At 42.1% G+C, this 23,661-nt stretch overlaps 2 protein-coding genes across 2 annotated transcripts; one reads left to right on the top strand and one right to left on the bottom strand.

Moving 5' to 3' along the window:
- Window positions 1-8,321: 8,321 nt before the first annotated feature.
- On the bottom strand, window positions 8,322-10,702 carry htr1aa (5-hydroxytryptamine receptor 1A a). The gene has a single exon (XM_021606534.3). It carries the CDS (start codon window positions 10,048-10,050, stop codon window positions 8,770-8,772), a length of 1,281 nt encoding a protein of 426 aa, XP_021462209.2. The 5' UTR covers window positions 10,051-10,702; the 3' UTR covers window positions 8,322-8,769.
- A 1,483-nt stretch (window positions 10,703-12,185) lies between these two features.
- rnf180a (ring finger protein 180a) lies at window positions 12,186-22,804 on the top strand. The gene is made up of 4 exons (XM_021604989.3): window positions 12,186-13,833; window positions 20,937-21,171; window positions 22,161-22,286; window positions 22,548-22,804. The coding sequence occupies exons 1-4, from the start codon at window positions 12,661-12,663 to the stop codon at window positions 22,748-22,750; spliced, it is 1,737 nt and encodes a 578-aa protein (XP_021460664.3). The 5' UTR covers window positions 12,186-12,660; the 3' UTR covers window positions 22,751-22,804.
- Window positions 22,805-23,661: the final 857 nt, after the last annotated feature.

Raw genomic sequence — 23,661 nt, 5'->3', positions numbered from 1 at the left:
CTTTGTGACAAAACCATCAGTAGGGTTGAAAATGTGATATAAACACATTGAACTTTAGATTTATGTTCGTTACATTAAGACTTAATGTGCAGTAGGTCATCACGCACTGATTTGATCCACAACAAGTCAATTTGGTGGAAACCCACCACTAGTGGGAAAATGTCCAGATTTTCTTTATTACATAAATTAGATTTAGTCCTATTCTTTAACTTAGATTTTTGGTTGAGATGGAGACATAAATACCACATATCAGTTATTATTTTGTAGACAAACTGGATTTTGAATTGTGTTTGGTTGTCAACACAATCAAATATCAACATTTGAAGGACATATATCTTCTGTTGGGAGGGTTCCATCTGTGCCACGGACTTAAACTGGTTTTCATTCCTGTTTGACAACAAATGAATAATTTATATGTTGGATTCATGTCTCCATCTCAACCAAAAATCTAAGTTAACAAATAAGACTAAATCAAATCAACCTTTAAATGCACTTTAAATGAAGTTTGATTTGACTTAGTCATATTCTTTAACTTTGATTTTTGGTTGAGATGGAGATGTGAATCCAACATATCAATTATTAATTTGTAGACAAACTGGAATTAAAGCCAGACTAAGTAATTGACGCAAAATATACATCTCCTTTAATAAATGTTGATATTTGGTTGTATTGTCAACCAAACACAATTCAATAATACTTTTGATAATTTTATAATACAGTAAATAGCCTAAAGTTAAAGCTATTTTACAAACTAATGTAACAGTATTTATTAAACCATAAAATAAATAACACATCCATGGCCACATTTGGAGATTAGCCTACTGTAACCATAAATGTCTTCTTATTTAATCATAGAAAGTGTGCATGTTTTAAGATAGCATGCAAAGGTCACAGGTCACAGGTGGAGATCTTCACAATTGTTATAATATTCTGCGCAGAATCTCGAACAGCACTGATCACTTGCACTATGTACTTTTAATGTAATTTCAGATACAATCCAGGTATTTTGGTTTTGCCATTAGATGAAGCACAGTGATAAGGGGTTGTATAAATACAAAATATTTATACAATAAGGGGTTGTATGAATACAAAATATCTGACATTGTATCCACATTTTAACTTTGTTGTGCTTTTAAATGGTTGAAAGTGCAGTGCTATTTAGATGACAACTAAACAAAAAAACAGATATAGTTTTTCCATTGGAATTTGGTTGGGCTTTTGGATACTCCCATTTGGTATTACAGAACTTCACGTCCCTGCCCGCCTGTGGGGAAAACAACCTGTGGTTACCTAGGTTACCACATTGGTTCACAGCAAAAACTTTACCTTTATTAAGTGACATTTTCTTGTTGTCTGGTTGTTTTAGTAAATTACAAAACTACATTTAAGAAAAATACACCGTCTAAAAATGACCTTTTAATATTGCCTCCTCCCGAGCGTTCTCACTACAAACGTAATATTGTATTCCTTCCCTCTTCCCTCATACCCCTTTTCATGACAGTGCTAGCAGCCATGTGAGTGAGTGATAGCTACCTACCAACCTGAACATTAACCCTCCTGCTGTGTTCCGGTCGATTGGACGGACTTGTAGTTGATTTAATCTGATTGTCATAAGGTTCCATGACTTTGTCCACACAGGGCAGCTGAACACACAAAACACATTTGGATGATTTTCATAACATTTTTGGTGTTTTATATAACTTTTGTACACGTGGTGTTCCCGGTCATTTTGACCAGTCATTAGAAATGAATGGGTGAGACTGCAATTAGTGTATAAAATTGAGTTCAGGCACATGCCCATTCATCAGATGGACACACTTCCTCTCCCAGACCCCCACGTGTATGTGGGTTTGAGAACACACACACACACACACACACACACACACACACACACACACACACACACACACACACACACACACACACACACACACACACCTCAGTCCCCTTCTTGGCTTCCATGGCAACCCCCACAGGAACCTTTCCCCAATAGAATCTTCCCCCACCGGAACCACATCTGTTGGCATTCTCACAAACAATCACAACATTGTTTCAATAATATATAGAACTTTTCTCGCACCTCTGGTATATAAAGCTTTTTTGAGGCCTTGCTCACAATTCATTCTGCGGCAGCACAATGACCAAACTGTATGAGGCTCTTTGGTCATATCTTTGATCATGACACTGGTGAGGAGGAGAGAGTCCTTGTTAAACTTTGACACAAAGTAGCTTGTGATAAATAGCACAATATGTTTCATCTGAGTATTTGTTATAGTCAAAATAATCCATACATTGTTTTTTTTTAAACTCAAAAACAAGTTGTATGAGCTCAGGTCAATGAGGCCTACACGCCATTGATAGCAAATAGAAGTTCAAAACTTGTGATGTTCACAAGAGCTTAAGTTGATAAAAAAAATATGTAACACAACATTAGGTGATAATATATGTACTCTATTGTTATGGATGTATAATCAGCTATAATGGGGTGGCCATTTTGGACCGGGAACACAGAACTAATTCAATTGAAACGAACACAACAGGAGGGTTAAGCTAGCCAAAGACAAACAACACAAACAAACGGACTATACAGCTACAAGTAGTGAATTAAGTAACAAATGGACTATTCTAAACAAGTTAAATGTCTTACCTGGGAGGAAACCTTTTCCACAGACATAGCTAGCTACGTGTAGCCTACTTGGATACCAGTTCTCAACAATGTACCACTCTTCCACTCCGAGAAGTAGCCTGATGCCACAGGGCTCTTTTCGCGGGCTCTATTTCCCCACGTGGGAGCATTCCAAACTGTAGGTTGGACATTTTTGACCTGGTTACAACATCTTTTCGGCATGTTTAGTTATTTCTGTAGAACTTAAAATCAACTACAAAGTTGCCTCTTTTACACTGGGGATCAATGAGAAAGAATGTTTGTTTTCCCACATTTGTTGGCGTGGTCGAGGGGAATTCCTTATTATTACATGAATATCGACTCGGACTATGGTTGAACGCACAGTGATAACACAATGGGAATTCAACAAACTCCTGGCTGTCTTTTGGAGTGGGTGAATAAAGGTTGAAATCTCTTTGATCGACATCTCAACCAAATATGAACCATATTTCCACGTTGAAGTGACGTGGTATGCCCAGTGGGTAGGCATATTTAATGAAATCCTGGCGGTTGAGGTAGGCAATAGATCGCAAAGAAAGGAATCCCTGATTCCCCACTGAGCTTCTATTTGGAAATTGCATGTTCACTTTCTCATACATAAGCACATTTCAAGTGATGTGAGCTGTCCATCAGCAGGATGGGGGCTCTTTTCATTAGGAGGGACGTCTAACGTGGATCGCTAAAATAATGATTATGATAACATTTCCTCAGTTTAAATATTAGGCCTATGGGGACTACTGTAGGTTTGGCAGCCAAGCACAAGTGATTAGAGTAGCCTTTTATCGTCTAGACACGATGTTGAAATACTGTATTTTCAAGGCTAGAATAAAAATGACATGGCTATTTTTTCTAAGAAGCTAATGACAGGAGTGGCAAGGAGTGGAATGTTAGCTGAAAAGACTGGTACTCAGACTACACTTTTACAGGGAACCCCCTCAGAGTAGTTTAAACCCTGGTGGCAACAACAGGATGAACACATATAGCCCCAAAGTTAGGTTAAATGCCCAGTGCAGTCAACAACTTGATTGTTCCTGTGTTTTATACAGTGGGGAGAACAAGTATTTGATACACTGCCGATTCTGCAGGTTTTCCGACTTACAAAGCATGTAGAGGTCTGTAAATTTTTATCATAGGTACACTTCAACTGTGAGAGACGGAATGTAAAACAAAAATCCAGAAAATCACATTGTATGATTTTTAAGTAATTAATTTCCATTTTATTGCATGACATACAGTGCCTTGCGAAAGTATTCGGCCCCCTTGAACTTTGCGACCTTTTGCCACATTTCAGGCTTCAAACATAAAGATATAAAACTGTATTTTTTTGTGAAGAATCAACAACAAGTGGGACACAATCATGAAGTGGAACGACATTTATTGGATATTTCAAACTTTTTTAACAAATCAAAAACTGAAAAATTGGGCGTGCAAAATTATTCAGCCCCTTTACTTTCAGTGCAGCAAACTCTCTCCAGAAGTTCAGTGAGGATCTCTGAATGATCCAATGTTGACCTAAATGACTAATGATGATAAATACAATCCACCTGTGTGTAATCAAGTCTCCGTATAAATGCACCTGCACTGTGATAGTCTCAGAGGTCCGTTAAAAGCGCAGAGAACATCATGAAGAACAAGGAACACACCAGGCAGGTCCGAGATACTGTTGTGAAGAAGTTTAAAGCTGGATTTGGATACAAAAAGATTTCCCAAGCTTTAAACATCCCAAGGAGCACTGTGCAAGCGATAATATTGAAATGGAAGGAGTATCAGACCACTGCAAATCTACCAAGACCTGGCCGTCCCTCTAAACTTTCAGCTCATACAAGGAGAAGATTGATCAGAGATGCAGCCAAGAGGCCCATGATCACTCTGGATGAACTGCAGAGATCTACAGCTGAGGTGGGAGACTCTGTCCATAGGACAACAATCAGTCGTATATTGCACAAATCTGGCCTTTATGGAAGAGTGGCAAGAAGAAAGCCATTTCTTAAAGATATCCATAAAAAGTGTCGTTTAAAGTTTGCCACAAGCCTGGAGACACACCAATCAAGGGAGACACACCAAACATGTGGAAGAAGGTGCTCTGGTCAGATGAAACCAAAATTGAACTTTTTGGCAACAATGCAAAACGTTATGTTTGGCGTAAAAGCAACACAGCTGAACACACCATCCCCACTGTCAAACATGGTGGTGGCAGCATCATGGTTTGGGCCTGCTTTTCTTCAGCAGGGACAGGGAAGATGGTTAAAATTGATGGGAAGATGGATGGAGCCAAATACAGGACCATTCTGGAAGAAAACCTGATGGAGTCTGCAAAAGACCTGAGACTGGGACGGAGATTTGTCTTCCAACAAGACAATGATCCAAAACATAAAGCAAAATCTACAATGGAATGGTTCAAAAATAAACATATCCAGGTGTTAGAATGGCCAAGTCAAAGTCCAGACCTGAATCCAATCGAGAATCTGTGGAAAGAACTGAAAACTGCTGTTCACAAATGCTCTCCATCCAACCTCACTGAGCTCGAGCTGTTTTGCAAGGAGAAATGGGAAAAAATGTCAGTCTCTCGATGTGCAAAACTGATAGAGACATACTCCAAGCGACTTACAGCTGTAATCGCAGCAAAAGGTGGCGCTACAAAGTATTAACTTAAGGGGGCTGAATAATTTTGCACGCCCAATTTTTCAGTTTTTGATTTGTTAAAAAAGTTTGAAATATCCAATAAATGTCGTTCCACTTCATGATTGTGTCCCACTTGTTGTTGATTCTTCACAAAAAAATACAGTTTTATATCTTTATGTTTGAAGCCTGAAATGTGGCAAAAGGTCGCAAAGTTCAAGGGGGCCGAATACTTTCGCAAGGCACTGTAAGTATTTGATACATCAGAAAAGCAGAACCTAATATTTGGTACAGAAACCTTTGTTTGCAATTACAGAGATCATACGTTTCCTGTAGTTCTTGACCAGGTTTGCACACACGGCAGCAGATCCTTCAGGTTTCAGGGCTGTCTCTGGGCAATACAAACTTTCAGTTCCCTCCAAAGATTTTCTATTGGGTTCAGGTCTGGAGACTGGCTAGGCCACTCCAGGACCTTGAGATGCTTCTTACTGAGCCACTCCTTAGTTGCCTTGGCTGTGTGTTTCAGGTCGTTGTCATGCTGGAAGACCCAGCCACGACCCATCTTCAATGCTCTTACTGAGGGAAGGAGGTTGTTGGCCAAGATCTCGCGATACATGGTCCCATCTATCCTCCCCTCAATACGGTGCAGTCGGCCTGTCCCCTTTGCAGAAAAGCATCCCCAAAGAATGATGTTTCCACCTCCATGCTTTATGGTTGGGATGGTGTTCTTGGGGTTGTACTCATCCTTCTTCTTCCTCCAAACACGGCGAGTGGAGTTTAGACCAAAAAGCTCTATTTTTGTCTCATCAGACCACATGACCTTTTCCCATTCCTCCTCTGGATCATCCAGATGGTCATTGGCAAACTTCAGACGGGCCTGGACATGCACTGGCTTGAGCAGGGGGACCTTGCGTGCGCTGCAGGATTTTAATCCATGACGGCGTAGTGTGGTTTTCTTTGAGACTGTGGTCCCAGCTCTCTTCAGGTCATTGACCAGGTCCTGCCGTGTAGTTCTGGGCTGATCCCTCACCTTCCTCATGATCATTGATGCCCCACGAGGTGAGATCTTGCATGGAGCCCCAGACCGAGGGTGATTGACCGTCATCTTGAACTTCTTCCATTTTCTAATAATTGCGCCAACAGTTGTTGCCTTCTCACCAAGCTGCTTGCTTATTGTCCTGTAGGCCATCCCAGCCTTGTGCAGGTCTACAATTTAGCCCTGATGTCCTTACACAGCTCTCTGGTCTTGGCCTTTGTGGAGAGGTTGGAGGCTGTTTGATTGAGTGTGTGGACAGGTGTCTTTTATACAGGTAACGAGTTCAAACAGGTGCAGTTAATACAGGTAATGAATGGAGAACAGGAGGGCTTCTTAAAGAAAAACTAACAGGTCTGTGAGAGCCGGAATTCTTACTGGTTGGTAGGTGATCAAATACTTTAAGCAAATTAATTGCTTAAAAATCATACAATGTGATTTTCTGGATTTTTGTTTTAGATTCCGTCTCTCACAGTTGAAGTGTACCTATGATAAAAATGACAAATGCTTTGTAAGTAGGAAAACCTGCAAAAATCGTAAGTGTATCAAATACGTGTTCTCCCCACTGTATATATATTTTTCTACACTATGAAGATGGAATAATACTGTGAAATTGTGAAAATTATGATAATGCCATTTTAGTGTAAGAGCTGTTTGAAAAGACTGGCTGAAATGTCAGCCTGTTTTGGTAGAATGGAGTTTTGCCTGCCTGGTGACATTACCAGGCGGTAAGTAAATAGACCAATAAGAAAGAGAGTTCCAGTTTCAATAGCAGCTAGTTTTCAGTCCCTCCCTACTCAGACCACTCCCAGACAGTCCTAGCTAAATTATCGCTTGAGACAGAAGCTTTGTTTCTTTTTGACCATTTTTACTAAAAAACAATCGTATTTGATTGTTACCCAGAAACAATTTGATATTGAGACAAAAACATCTGCATTGGACCTTTAAGTTACTTCACTGCCCTGAGGTCAGGTGTATATTTTCCTTATGGTTAATGTAAGGGGGAGAATAGACATGATCCATGCTCCTCCAGTCTACCACCTCCACCCACATTATGACTACAGCTGCTAGCTTTATTGCTATGAGGATAGGCCAAACAGCTGTGTTGCCTGGGAGTTAGTGATGGTTCTGTAAAATAATGTGTAACCTATTCCACTGTTTGTCTTTTTCTGATGTATTCATTTTAGGTGCCATAGAGAGTTTGTGATTCGAACGCAATGCATTTCGGAGTAATTTTAGGATCTGTTACATATTTATATGAAAAGTTCTGATCTACATAATACATTTAAATGTATGGTTAGAATCAATGTACTGCATTATGTATGTGGTTAGAATCGTTATTGTAATGCAATTCAAGGTGCCTCAAGTTATTGTTACCTTTATAGCTAGCTCTGAACCCATTCCAATGGCACAAGCCCCTGTGTGTGTGTGTGTGTGTGTGTGTGTGTGTGTGTGTGTGTGTGTGTGTGTGTGTGTGTGTGTGTGTGTGCGTGCGACAGAAAGATCCCATCCTTTTAACCTTATCTGAACTGTAATGGCTGTTTCCGTTTTTGAAAATTGCACATCTAATTTTGCATTAGATGGAGTTGATGGAAGATGTAACTGTTGCAACTGTTTAGCTCGATACCCATTTACTTTGCAGATCAATGCAACACCCATACATAGGTTTCTCACCCAATAACATCAATATCTCACACCTCTGAAAATAATTTCATATTCAGTCAACTATATTCTTAAATTTGTCTCATATATACTTATGCGTTAACTGTCCGTGTTGGTATTAGAGCTAAGCTTCATTCAACATTGCCTAAAAAATGCCTAATGCCTAATTGGCTGTCTGTGCGTAATTGGCCGTGCTTGAAATTAATCACCTGAATTCCAGAATAACAGATTATATTCAAATAATTTAATCTCAAATATTGTCTTTCTTTGATTTCTTATTCAACTGTCATTGGAAGCTTACCTCTATGTTTGTGCTTAAAGAGTGGACATTACACGCAGAAGTTGTAGTATTTCGATAGTTTTTTATTGTTTCAGTGCTACAAAGCTGGTATGATGTAGGACGGAAACGTAACATATCATACTAAATATAGTGTCTCGGATTTACGTACAGAATAATACGAAATGCTCTGAGACCAGGTCACGTGAATGGAATGCATGAATTCTGTGAATTGTATTTGAATAACACGTCTTACATGGGAATACAACGATGCCTTGCAGATATCTACAACATCGAATATGCTACACAGGAGCAGCGTACACAGCATAATAGGCCTACAAATATACTGCATGTCTCTCTCCACGTCTCACTGTATATGACCCATAGGCTATTCTGTTTCTAATTCACACCGTCGGCTAGAGACAGTCCCTGAAAATAACACGTTGTTTTTGTGCGTTTCATAAACTCCATCATTGGAATGAAGTAAACGTAAACACTTTACTGATGAACGGCTCACTGTCTATGGAATTTGCATTTTATAATTTTTTTGAAAGCACTTTGGATGTCTTTGTTAAAGTAGGCATAAATGATCGGGTTTAGGAGAGAGTTCGAATAGCCCAGCCAGTTGATGACGGCACCCAGCCACTCTGGCATGTAACAGCTATCCGCACAGAAAGGCAAGACCAGAGCCACGATGAAAAACGGTAGCCAGCAGAAAATAAAAGTCCCCATGATGATACCGAGCGTCTTTACCGTTTTCCGCTCCCTGGCCAGAGCTATTTTCCTCTTAGCCTCAGCGTTCTTTTCGTTCCTGTTCTCAACCTCATGTGAGGACTGTGGAGTGTTGGGGAGAGGCAGGTGGTTCTTAGAATTGTTGGTAACTTCTATGATCTCCAACGACTCGCAGTTCTCCCCGTGGTTCACCGCGCCGTTTACGCACGAAGGCTTGGATGTAGGTTCCACACTGTGTTTCCAGTTCTTTCCCCCCGCATCTACGTTGACCTTCTTGTGGAAAATAGCCGGCGACACGGCCAAGCACTTGTCCGACACTTTTGCCTTTTCCGATTTCTTCACAGTTTTCCAAACCTGGAACCTGGCTGCCTTGAATATCCGCCCGTAGAGGACCAGCATGAGGATAAGCGGGATGTAAAAAGCTCCGAACGTGGAGTAGATGGTGTAGCCCGGGTCCTGGCTGATGGTGCAGGCGTCCGGGTTCGCCCTGTCCTCGGCTTTCCTCCAGCCTAGCATGGGCGGGATGGAGATTGAGAACCCAATCAGCCAAGTCACGCTGATCAGCAGCACCGCTCGCCTGGGTGTCCGTTTGTTCACATAGTCTATGGGGTCTGTGATAGCCCAGTACCTGTCCAGGGCAATTGCGCACAGATGCAAAATGGACGACGTGCAGCACAACACGTCCAGAGAGATGAAAATATCACATATCTCCTGTCCCAGAGTCCATTTGTTCAGGACTTGGTAGAGGGCCGCCATGGGTAGTACCAGAACTGATACCATGAGGTCCGTGACGGCTAACGAGCCGATCAGATAGTTGGCCACGTTCTGGAGAGACCTCTCCAGCGCGATGGCCGCGACAACGCACGCGTTGCCGAATATGGAACAGAGGATGAGCGCGCCGAGCAGCAGAGAGGTGATCACCTGGTAACTCAGCTCCACCTCGGGAACACTTCTAGACCCCTTTTCTTTGTCATTGTCACCCCACTCTGGAATGACATCCACAACATCGGGAAAGGCTGTGGTCGTATTGTTATTTTCACTGCCGTTATTGATAAAATCCATAGTTCTTCAGGGTCCGAGACACACACGGCGCGCCCGGTAGGATAGGACAGGGGAGCCAAAGGGGGGAATCTGGAGGCTCGGTCAGTCCCTCGTGCTGCAGCCGGTGTGGGTACTAACGGGGTCCATCGGAGTTCCCGTGCCCGTTCCTTCATTCCGGCGACGCATGACGCAGATTGCTGTGTGTGTGTGTGAGTGTGTGTGTGTGTGTCTGCATGTGTGTGTTGACGGCCGGGGCGCTCACTGGTCCTTCAAATCATCTGCGCCTGGTGACGCCGTGAATTCATTTATACCAGCAGCGGTAGGTGTACGTCAGACTGCCATGAGGTCGCCGCGGAGTTTTGTTGCCCTGCTCTCCCTGGCAGTGTTTCGTCTCGGTGGTGGCAGACGACAGATAAAAAGCAAAGCTTCTCCCCTGGTTTCCTTCCTCTTCTGTTTCATTTTCGACTTGTGTATCTTCTTTTTGAACCTATTCTCATAGCCTTTCGATTCTTATCTACCTCTGTAGCCTCATCAAATTATGCAAGCAACTAAAGCCGTTTTCTGCATTACGAGTAACTATTTCTGCATTTACAAGTAACTTGGTTTTTGTCGATTGATTTTTTATTTTATTGAATCCAAACTGAAAATGCGTTTCATCTCATCGGACATTGGATAGAGGGGGAGTAATTCTCTTCAACAGATGACAACAAAATAAAAATAAGACATAATTATCTGGGATAAAACATGAACATTCCACAATGTGATATATAATAATTGAAGTATAAATGGTATTTAATTCATAATATATGTAATTCTTAATAGTGTGATTGAAAAAAAATGGTCCATCCTCAAAATAAGTGGACCGCGTGGTGTTTCAAAGACCATGGACAGCTCCATGCACGAGTCCAGAACAGAAATCTGCTGCCATCTTCTGCAAGGAAGGAGAACTATGCCAGAGCTCAGTGTGGTTTCTAAAGCACTATTGAGGAAAGAGTGAGAGAGAGAGAGCGAGAACTCGCTCACGCGCTTTTCTTAATATCCCATGCTTTCTTTAGCCAAGGTCGTGTAACAAACCAACACCCGCATATGAGTTTTCATGTTTCCAAACATACTCAATAGCCTATTAAACCAATGATAGACCTGGAATCGATTTTTTTTCAACAGTGTTATATTAGCCTGTTATATTACTTATGATTTCCATACCCGTGTTCTGCTTAAACATAAATGCTGAAGTAAGATGAACATTTCACACCTTCTGAACACGCAAGCTTTTCTTTTGAATGTTCTCTACTTTGTAATTTCTCTGTCGTGGTAGTCATCTTCACTGTCTGTTGCCGATAGGCTAAATGCCTACATGCTGCTCATAGATGGGATCGTATGAGTGTCAAGTGGTAAATCCCATAGAAACAAGTAATAATAGGCCTACATTAATTATTATTGTGTAATTACCATTCCACCATGTCGTTAAGTAGGCCTACATAATGTCTATACCGTAAAATAAAGTCCTGCCCAACACGCGGACTTTGTGTACGTTACACTATGAACGATTCTGATTCTGTTTCCCACCAACGGACTAGTGGTGGCATGTGGTAGGCCCTCTACGCTGGTAGCCTTTGCATTTTACATCGTCGAGGATTTGCTGCACAGGAACTGGCTGGGCTATTCTCTCACAGATTGAATGGGCCTCTCACTCATTGCTTTTACATGTACTACAAAAATATAACCATTTCAAATCGCACCTTCTAATTTATGATTATAATATTGGCAATTTTCATTTTCAGTTTCCCAAACAAACACCTTGACTGCCCACCACCCACTAACATCACCCACTTAAATGCTATTTAAAGAAATGTTGTCTCTTAAATCAATAGATTATTCCCCCCTCAAAAGTTATTAGATCACCAGTTACTCATTGATTAAAGTATTTATGGTAATGCAACATGAACCATTACGATTAAAATACACAAGTTAATGTACTCATCTATTTATTGTTTCTGCCTTGTTGAAATTCCACTAAAATGTACTTACACATATACACGCACGCACGCACGCGCGCACACACACACACACACACACACACACACACACACACACACACACACACACACACACTGCTGATTAACCAGAAAGTGAAAGAGCTGACCAAGTTTGTTGAAAACAAAAACTCTGGTTATTTTGCCTTCTGTTTTTGTGTTCAATGGCTGCATTGTTGTGCTGTGTGACTGCATGTTTTTCTATAGGCCCCACAGGACAATTGGGAGACTGAATGCACCCATTTTGTGCTGGGGCTCACCAGGGGGGCTATAGCTTTGTCAACAGTGCAGTATGTCCCAGGGGGTCACCAGAGTAGGGCAGGTGGCCACTCTGCTCTGCTCAAATCTGTGAACATCTGGTGGTCGAAGGTGTGCTCGAACGCTCCCCTGAGCCCTGAGAGAGCTATAGGCCCGGGCATCCAGAACCACCAACAACCAGACCAGGGAGAGGGACAGGGAGTAATATCAACTGGAGAGAGAGAGAGAGGGAGAGAGGACCAGAGAGACAGGTGGCCATCTGGAGTGATTGGATTAGAAGAGAGGGTAGTCTGGGTGGGCATATACCAGGTGTACTGGTGAGGGCTGAGAGAGCTGGGTCATGTGCTCGCGTGTGGGAGCCACTAGTCTTTATGGTGCTGCTGCTGGTGATGACGTGGGTGGTGGTGGTAGTGGAGAAGACAGTGATTGTGAGCTGGGGTGTGTGGCTGAAGCCCTGTGTCTAGAGGTCAGGCCTCGGTTAAGGTACGTAGATCCAGGTGGACCAGAGAGCGAGGCTCGCTCAGCCGGGGTGGAGCAGATATCAAGGCCGACGCTACCTGGGAGAAAGGCACATCGAACGGCTCGTAGTGAGGACTACAGAGAGATAGACAGAGAGAGAGCAGGAGAGAGGAATAGGGACTGTGATAGGGAGAGGGACAGAGAACGAGGGACTGCAGAAGATAGAAACAGAGAGAGAGAGAGGGATAGAGATAAAGAGAGTGCAGGTGAGAGAAATAGAGACCATGAGAGGGACAGGGACAGAGAAAGAGACAGCCAGAGAAATAGAGAAAGAGAGACCAGAGACCAAGAGAGAGAGAGAGCTAGTGACTGGGATAGAAACAGGGACAGGGACAGGGACAGAGAGGACCGGAGGGGCAGGACACAAAGCTTTCCAAACAGTAACTCTAACCCTCTTCAGACTAACACCATGGAGGCTCCAGAGGGTCAGGGGAGACTGCAGAGAGGACTACCCTCACCTGGACAACCCCACGCCAGTTACCAACGATCTAGCACCACCCTCAGGTCTCCACGCCAAGCCTCCGGCTCCATCTCTCCCACCCTACTCCGCCCATCCATCCGAATCAGAACCTCCACTCTGTCACCAAGGAGACTGCCGCAAAGGATGGACATCACGGAAACGCGATGTGGCATGTACACGGTTAGAGAGCCAGGTGCATTCTGGGTAGAGCCCGGGATTGGGATTGGCCAATTGTCCGAGAGAAGAAGGACTCAAACACGCCTCTTCTCCCACAGCAGCTTAGAGCTGGAAGAGGAAGAGGATGAGGAAGAAGAGGGAGAAGAAGAGGAAGAGGAGGAGGGAGGAGAGGCAGGGGGTAGTGGTGTGATAGGGGTGGTGACTCAGACGCTGACTACAGCTGTGCCCTTGTCCCCTGCTCCAGCAGCGATGGATAGGAGGATGACTAAAAGAGAGAGGAACAGGATGAAGAGTCTGAGGAAAAGGCAGAGGAGGAGAGAGAGATGGAGACAGAGCCAGCTGCTGGAGAATAGACAGGTGAGAGAGACCGCAATTGTTTTTTAACTAGCGTTGGCTAAAGTTAGTAGTGGCTGTTAAAATAGAATTGAACCATGTATTACAGTTTCTCCTGACCTATAGACTACTTTCAGGGTGAAGAACCATCTAACATTAAGTTATAAAATACTGAACTTCCACTTTAATACAAGACTATTGCTTCTCAACAATATACTCCCACTGGGCACGAACTGGATTTATTACCAATGTTGTTTCAAAGTAATTTGTCAACTCATTATGACGTGGAATCAAGGTGGCAAATACATTGGATTTGAAAAAAGGATTGACATGTTGTTTTGAGGGTACAATTTCAACCACAGGATTATGTCATCACAGTAACTCATTTTCAACATGGACACTCCTTGTATAAAATTTAGCCCAGGATTCAACTGTAAATAGACAATACATATAGGCCCAGGATTCAACTGTAAATAGACAATACATATAGACCCAAGATCAACTGTAAATAGACAATACATATAGGCCCAGGGTTTCAACTGTAAATAGACAATACATATAGGCCCAAGGTTTCAACTGTAAATAGACAATACATATAGGCCCAGGATTCATCTGTAAATAGACAATACATATAGGCCCAGGATTCAACTGTAAATAGACAATACATATAGGCCCAGGATTCAACTGTAAATAGACAATACATATAGGCCCAGGATTCAACTGTAAATAGACAATACATATAGGCCTAGGGTTTCCAACTGTAAATAGACAATACATATAGGCCTAGGGTTTCAACTGTAAATAGACAATACATATAGGCCCAGGATTCAACTGTAAATAGACAATACATATAGGCCCAGGATTCAACTGTAAATAGACAATACATATAGGCCTAGGGTTTCCAACTGTAAATAGACAATACATATAGGCCTATGGTTTCAACTGTAAATAGACAATACATATAGGCCCAAGATTCAACTGTAAACAGACAATACATATAGGCCCAGGGTTTCAACTGTAAATAGACAATACATATAGGCCTATGGTTTCAACTGTAAATAGACAATACATATAGGCCCAGGGTTTCAACTGTAAATAGACAATACATATAGGCCCAGGCTTTCAACTGTAAATAGACAATACATATAGGCCCAGGGTTTCAACTGTAAATAGACAATACATATAGGCCTAGGGTTTCAACTGTAAACAGACAATACATATAGGCCCAGGGTTTCAACTGTAAATAGACAATACATATAGGCCCAGGGTTTCAACTGTAAATAGACAATACATATTGGCCCAGGGTTTCAACTGTAAATAGACAATACATATAGGCCCAGGGTTTCAACTGTAAATAGACAATACATATAGGCCCAGGATTCAACTGTAAATAGACCATACATATAGGCCTAGGGTTTCCAACTGTAAATAGACAATACATTTAGGCCCAGGGTTTCCAACTGTAAATAGACAATACATATAGGCCCAGGGTTTCAACTGTAAATAGACAATACATATAGGCCCAGGGTTTCAACTGTAAATAGACAATACATATAGGCCTAGGGTTTCAAGCTTTGTTTGATTTTCAATCTAATCTACAAGTTAATAATACATGTGTTGGATTCACGTCTCCATCTCAACCAAAAACCAAAGTTAAAGAATATGATTCAATCAAGTCAAACTGTTTTAAAGTGCATTTGAAGTTGGATTTGACTTGATTTAGTGCTATTCTTTAACTTTGATTTGTGTTTGAAATGTAGACGTGAGTCCAAATATAAATGATTCATTTCTAGACAAACTGGAATTAAAGCACAGATGTCCAAGCAGAATAATCTTCTCCTTCAAATGTTGATATTTGGTTGCGTTGATAACCAAAGGCAATTCAATATCACATTTGCAATAAGGTAAATAGCCTATTAACTCGCAACAAGTTAACAAGTGATTTGTTGCTTTCACGTCTCCATCTCAACCAAAAATAAAGGTTAAAGAAATAAAATAATTAGACTAAGCCAGCAGCTCAGCTCTAACAATACAAGCAGTAGATACATCTCCATTAAATGTTGATATTTGGTTGGGTTGTCAACCAAATACAATTGAATATGACTTTTGTAAGACGGTAAATTGCTTAATGTTGAGGCTATTACAAACTAATGTAACAGTATTTATTCAACCGTAAAACAAGTAACACATCCATGGCCCCATTTTGAGGTTACTGTAACAACACATCGTCTTAATGTAGTCATAGAAAGGGTGCATGTTCAGGGTCGCAGGTCTGTGGAAATCTTCACAATTGCTATAAGAATCTGCACAGAATCTCAAACGAGATCCCTTGCACCATGCACTTTAATGCAATCCAGGTCATTTGGTTGAGCTATTAGACGGAGCGCAGAGATAATGCATTACGTCGCTGTATAAACAAACGAAATAGCTAAGATTGTATTCCCATTTGAACTTTGCTGTGATTTGGAATGGTTGAAAGTGCAGTGTTTTACTATAGGTGACAACTCAACCAACAATCAGACAGGATTTCCCATTGGAATTTGCTTGTGCTTTCAGATGGTTGAAAGCATAGTGATAATGCATTGGGAATTGAGCAAACTTTTTGAGAAGGTGAAAATAGGTTGGAATCTCAGTGATCAACGTATGTACCAAATATTTTCCAATTCTCCGTGTTGAAATGACGTGGTATGGACAGTCGGCTGTGTGTACCTTTTCCTTTGACTGACCACAGTTTGAAGCCATCACTTCTTGTTTCCTGATAAAGGACCAGCTGTATGGAAGTGAAACTTCGGATTCATTTAAATACAAAGGCCATTAACGCTTCTCACACAAGCTTAAATTACTTTATTGATCCGGTTAACCTTTTACTGCAGTGGTCTAAATCAGATTCACACAGAGTGTTTCTTGGTAGTCTTCAACAAATCTACTCTGACAGAAAAGCATACACCACACACAGATGGTTATGTGATAAAAAGAGAAGAAGACACCTGTACCATGTCAGATATAGAGTTGAAATGTATTACATTTTGAGTTTGCATCCCAATATTACGGTTTATATACATCACAGAAGACTGAAATGTAACAAAACTGTTTGACACAGAAACACCAGATTTTCGGCATTGTTTTTCAAAATAGTGTTTATTAGTAACATTCCACCCATGAGGCCACTAGGTCATTTGACTGAAAGAAAGAGCTACGAACCCCATGAACAATTCAGGACATTGGGTTGTTGTAGACAAACCTTTAGCTCTACTACAAAAGTGTGTCATTTACACAAATACCAAGCAGTGCGCTGTGTGCAGTGTGTGTGACGACTTGCCCGTGTGTGTTTTTGCACACTGTAGCATTTGCCTACTGGAGTATGTCATATGTAAATGGTTCAGCTCTGTAGCAGACAGCCAATGTGTCTCAATAGACGAGGTTCCGGTTTTGTTTCTTTAGCCAACATGTCCCTGTGCCAAACAAGTCACGACAAGGACGGAGCTTTGTTGTATGTAGACAAAGCGGGTGGTGTAGGTACATGAAGTTCATTTTACCCAAAGTGTATGAGGCATTTATTGACAAAAACAAGGCAACCCCTTACTATGCTGTGGAACAAAGTTAATTGCTCCCTCACCTCTCCCGCTCTCTCTCTCTCTGCATTACATGTTGAGTAACTGTGTGGGCTGATTACTGACTCTCGAGAGGCCCATCAATGTCAGTGTATGTGTGTGTGTGTGCCTGTGTGCATGTGTGGGCATCACAGGAAGTTGGTGGCACCTTAATTGTGTGTGTGGGGGGGGGGGGGGGGGGGGCTTGTGGTCATGGCTGGAGTGGATTAGGTGGAATGGTATCAAACACATGGTTTCAATGTGTTTGCTGCCATTCCATTTGCTCCGTTCCAGACATTATTATGAGCCGTCCTCCCCTCAGGAGCCTCCGCTGTGGATGTACGTGTGCATGTGGCCTGTGCGTGTGAGCGCCCGTGTATGTGAGTGTGGGTGTCCCGCTGACTCTAAACAAGCCCCATCAGCGGCCAGCTTGACTCAATAGCCATTGTCTGTGCAGTTAAAGTGGGGTTATATCTGAATTGGCTGCATGATGACGCTTGGGCAGAGAGCCCTTCAAAACCACCCAAACAAAAGAACAGATTCCAGTTGGATTGGCCGGTGCAGATCCACAGTCACGTTGCTGGACTGAAATGATTGTGACTGGCTGTTGTTTTGTTTCTGACATCATTCTCTGTGGCCATGATGTCAATTAGCATATGTAGAAGCTGCCATGCACATTACACATACAATGTTCCCCTAGCTGATATAATTGTGGCCATATGATTATGAGATTGGTTTTGTACATTGTTATGAGTAACTTGCTATGGATGTAGTTATGGAGTTGCCTAGATGACTACATTACTTGAATATGCCAGTTTGAATGCTGTGAGTGGAAATTAAACTTTTGTACTGAGTTGGACATTACTCCAAGGCAAAATATATACTGGGATAAAACAAAGGCCTGTATACAATGTGGGTCCACAGGGTCAGAATTTATGAACACTGAATTAAAAACACACCGTAGTTGTGGCTACTATCATTATACACTATATATACAAAAGTATGTGGACACCCCTTCAAATGAGTGGATTCGACTATTTCAGCAACACCCGTTCAATGTGGCACCGTCATAGGGTGCCACCTTTCCAACAAGTCAGTTTGTCAAATTTCTACCCTGCTAGAGCTGCCCCAGTCAACTGTCAGTGCTGTTATTGTCAAGTGGAAATGGCTAGGAGCAACAACGGCTCAGCCACGAAGTGGTAGGCCACACAAGTTCACAGAACGGGACCGCTGAGTGCTGAAGCACGTAGCGTGTAAAAATTGTCTGTCCTCGGTTGCAACACTCACTACCGTGTTCCAAACTGCCTCTGGAAGCCACGTCAGCACAATAACTGTTAGTCGGGAGCTTCATGAAATCGGTTTCCATGGCCGAGCAGCCGCACACAAGCCTAAGATCACCATGCGCAATGCCAAGCGTCAGCTTGGTGGTGTAAAGCTCGCCGCCATTGGACTCTGGAGAGGTGGAAACGCGAATCACGCTTCACCATCTGGCAGTCCGACAGACGATTCTGGGTTTGGCGGAAGCCAGAACACTACCTGCCCGAATGCATAGTGCCAAGCGAAAATGTTTGGTGGAGGAGGGATAATGGCCTGGGGCTGTTGTTCATGGTTCAGGCTAAGACCCTTCGTTCCAGTGAAGGGAAATCTTAATGCTACAGCATACTATGACATCCTAGGTGATTCTGTGCTTCCAACTTTTTGGCAACAGTTTGGGGAAGTCCCTTTCCTGTTTCAGCATGACAATGGTCCCGTGCACAATACATTTTTTATTTTACCTTTATTTAACTAGGCAAGTCAGTTAAGAACAAATTCTTATTTACAATGACGGCCTACTCCGGCCAAACCCGGATGACGGGGGGCCAATTGTGCGCTGCCCTGAATTCAAACTAGGGACTGTAGTGACGCCTCTTGCACTGAGATGCAGTGCCTTAGACCAGCATGCATACAGAAATGGTTTGTCTAGATCGGTGTGGAAAAACTTGACTGGTCTGCACAGAGCCCTGACCTCATCCCCATCGAATACCTTTCGGATGAATTGGAATGCCGACTGCAAGCCAGGCCTAATCTTCCAACATGAGATGTTCGACAAGCAGTTGTCCACATACTCTTGGTCATTTGGCGTATCACAGGTACTCAAAAGGCACCAATTTCATGGAACGAACCAGTACACATGAAGTAATTTTGATAGTTATTTTGTATGTGTTATGCTGTGTTCTGTGACAAGATTAATCTTGTACACTGCCGGTTAAGCATTGTATGTCTATGTGTTATCATTCTAGCTGTGTCTTTGGGAATGCTGGCTGTACTGTATTTTTTTGCTCAGCTCTGGGAGAGCTACTTTCCACCCTGTGTATGTGTGTGTGTGTGTGTGTGTTTTGCTTTGAACTTTTCAATTTTCTCTTGAAAGGTGTAATAGTAGAATACACAAGGTGTAGTCATTCATTTTCCTCTAGTTATGTCAGTCATTGCACACCTTAGAGAGCTATTTATAACTTGTCAGAAATGTCCAGATCAACTCAACTTGCCCATTTTAGCTTGTTTTCTCAAATGTAGAATTTCGCTAAATAAGCTTTTAACCTGCAACATTTTCTCTCCGCCAACAAGAGAGGTGTGAACAGTTTTTGTCATGAACAGTGCTTTTGCCCACAGAAATAGACGTGGTGTGAGCGCGCGGGATGTTCCACAATGCGGGGGCCTGAGTGAAAAGGTTTGAAACCCCTGCCCTAGAGTGTCTGAAGAACTGGGCTGTCTGCTTCTTATTTTCTACCAAATATGTAACATCTCAGCTGCACCCCTGTAGCCATTCCCCCCAGCAAAATAGTTGTCTCTACTGCCCCAGTTCAAACCTATATTAGGTGCCAGGCCTATAAATGGCTTAGTGGGGTGTCAGACTTTCCCCAAATTTAGAGTACCTGCTAATGCAAACCCATCTCCAAGTTAATAATGGAACTCGCTTATTGGACTCAGACTGTCTTTGCTTTTAATAACTGGAGCAAAGCAGCTCTCTATAAAAGCTTTGATTCATCACTATTCTACTGTATACTGTACACTGTGATTTGCAGTAGGGGCAAAATTCTTGACTAACTGACATTTGTCAGAATAACATATTGGAAGATTATGTAGGCCTAGCATCATTGCAAACAGTGGCTTACGTCACCTAATTTAAACATTTTATTTAATATCTACCAAACCCTCAACTCACCCCCCTTCATCAGGCCTGCACCGGTACACCTGCCCACACATCAAATATAGATTAATGTAATAGAATATCAGGGGAATAAAACGCATTATGGAATGGAATCTCAGGGGGAAAAGAACACATTCCCACAAATGGCTACTGCCAGCCTCATCTGAGATTCATAAAGAGTTCAAAGGTTATGTGGGTTATATTACAACCTTGAATGGGTTGAATGGGTTGTGTCATTGTGCCATTTTCTGTCCTAGAGTTCCACAGGAAACCCAACTGATCCGTCTGTTTTTGTCCTGTTCTTTTGAAATAACTAAGCAACTCCGCCGGCGTGTTCTGTGTCTCTGCAGAGTTCGACGGGGAACCCATCGAGCAGCAGTGAGGAGGAGGATGATGTGAGTGCCAGGGACAGAGAGGGCTTCATCTGTGCTGTGTGTCTGGATGTTTACTTCAGCCCCTACATGTGCCACCCCTGTAACCACATCTTCTGTGAGCCCTGCCTCCGTACCCTGGCTAAGAACAGCCCAACCAACACCCCTTGCCCACTCTGCAGGACCACCATCACTCACGTCTTCTTCCAGACGGGTGAGCACAGTATCCAAGTCATTTTCTCCTGGTCTCTCTCGTGACCACTGCTCTATACTGCAGTAGGAAGAGCCGTGCTGGAACCATCTAGCCTGGGTACCAGTCTGTTTAGCCATACGACAGGGAGGACAAGGAGTGGAGGAGCTAAACCGACTGGTACCAAGGCAAGGAACCATCCAGTACTTCCACGTATCAAATGGTCACAAAGGGACACAGATAAGGAAAGGAGATCATTGTAGAGAATTGGAACATACTGCTTTACTTGAGCACACGCCACAGTTGTCGTCGTCCACAAAATGGAATGACTTGTTGTCATGAAATTCAAATGTGAACAGCTGTACTGCGTTTATGACGATTCGTGTTGTACAGATCGTGAACCGATCAAGGGCAAACGTACTTATCTGGACATGGTGCATTACTGAGGCGTTACTATCTGTGTTTTTGATTCTGTAGTTCCTCTAGGGAATGTTACACACCTTGGGCTCAGCATTGGCCAGAAAATACAACAGAATCAGCCTTCTATTTCAACACATGAATACGATGGAGGGCTATAAACTGAATAAGGACGTTCACATGGGTCACATGGGTCACAAGTACAAACTATTAACTCGTGGCACACTAATTGCAGATAGATTGCGCAAGGTGATTGAATGCAGTTGATTTTTTGCGCTAAGGGTAGCTAGTGAGAACCTCATACCCATTAAGGGTGCTTGAGGATGATTGGACAGCGTGGTTTTGAAATGGGATTATTCTGCTGATTATCCAAGCCAAGGTCAAACTTGGTCAAACACTTATTTTATCTCCAAAAATGATGATTCCTGTATGGATCACACATGAATACAAAGCATTTAACTATTAGAAAATATTTTTAAAATATCGACCAGAATCTACCCAAATAGTTAGAGATAAACAGTGATGGTATTTGATACTAAGAGAATGAGATAGTAAACCAATGAAGGGCCTTTTATTGTTATTTGTCTGTGTTGTAGAGTTGAACCACACAGCACGGACGTTCTTCCCAAAGGAATACTTTTCCCGGAAACAGACCTTCCAGAAGGCAAGCTGTGCAAAATGGCCGCTCCCAAGCTGCAGGAAACTTTTCCGTATTTTTGGAGGTGAGGGTTATTGACTCTACTGTATAGACTTGATTAAGCAAGCTTATTGGTTATATATTTTTTTTGCAGTTGGAAATTAAACTTGGTGTAGAGATAAGTTGACCAAATGGTAATGTATTTATTGGTTTTTTAATCCTTATTTTATGATTACAGAATTATTATTTATTACTTACTGCACACGTTCTATTCCAAGATTAATGTAGATGCAGAAGGAAAGTTGGTATAACCCGATTTTCCCCTGTCATTCCAACCCTTCTCCAGGTTTCCAGAGGCAAGCTAGTCCAATAGCCAGGCGTCAGTTTCCCCACGGGGGGTACCGTCTAGACGCCATGGACTTTGAGGACAATTCTCGCGGCTGGCGCTTTGACATTGACATGGTCATTATCTATATCTATTCTGTCAACTGGGTCATCGGCTTCATCATCTTCTGCTTTCTCTGCTACTTCTTTTTCCCTTCTTTCTAAAGTCAGATGGATGGATGGATGGATGGATGGATGGATGGATGGATGGATGGATGGGTGGGTGGGTGGGTGGGTGGGTGGGCGTGTGGGTGGCGGATGGATGGATGGATGGATGGATGGATGGATGGATGGAGGAGAGGAGAGGAGGAGGCAGAGTAAGCTACAGACAAATTGGAGATATGTTTGGTAGAATACAAGCAACAGTGTTCCAGTTGAACCCTACTGAATTGAGGAAACAGGGTACCATATGGGAGGCATTGGAGAAGTACATGATCTCTAAACAGTGAACCTATAATATCATTAAGGCACTGTTTCAAGTCTAATGGAAACACAAAAACACAAAAAGGTACCTGGATTGATTCTAAGTCTTCAGTATGTTTGGAAATTTTGTGACCTTGGGACCTATCTGACATTTTGGTTAAAAAAAATGTTATTCACGTAGTTGCTCTTTAGGTGGTCCTTTACATTTGAGCTATGTCTGATAAAAAAACATTTGAAAGTTAATTTACTTTGAAAGAAATGAAAAATCTGAAAGTTCTGTCTGTTCAAACACCTTTTAACTTGGTACTATAAGGTTATATCTGCAATCCAGTCACACAATGCTGGGTTGTCAATCAAAAATAATTATATTTAAGATTATGTACTTATCGAGTCATGAAAGAGGAAGAAATCACAAAACAGTTCTGAGATCTGGGACTTGAGAAATACTAATGATCTCAAAACAATGCATTTTGTAGATAGACCATTATAGTCCCAAGTCCTTGATTATTCATATAATATGTTCTGGTCCTCTTTTTAAATTACTTAGATTTTGTTTCACCACTTTTTTTTCAGAAGAATGGCCATAACGTAAGCTCTTCATGGCAAAAAAATAAATAAATACAGGTGCCTGCATTCTTAAGGCCCTTAGGAGA

The sequence above is a fragment of the Oncorhynchus mykiss genome, chromosome 6 (assembly GCF_057628025.1).
Source record: "Oncorhynchus mykiss isolate SJ-2025 chromosome 6, ASM5762802v1, whole genome shotgun sequence".
NCBI classification, from domain to species: Eukaryota; Metazoa; Chordata; class Actinopteri; order Salmoniformes; family Salmonidae; genus Oncorhynchus; species Oncorhynchus mykiss.
Note: the sequence above shows the minus strand (reverse complement) of the source record. Positions and strands in the feature narration are given on the sequence as shown.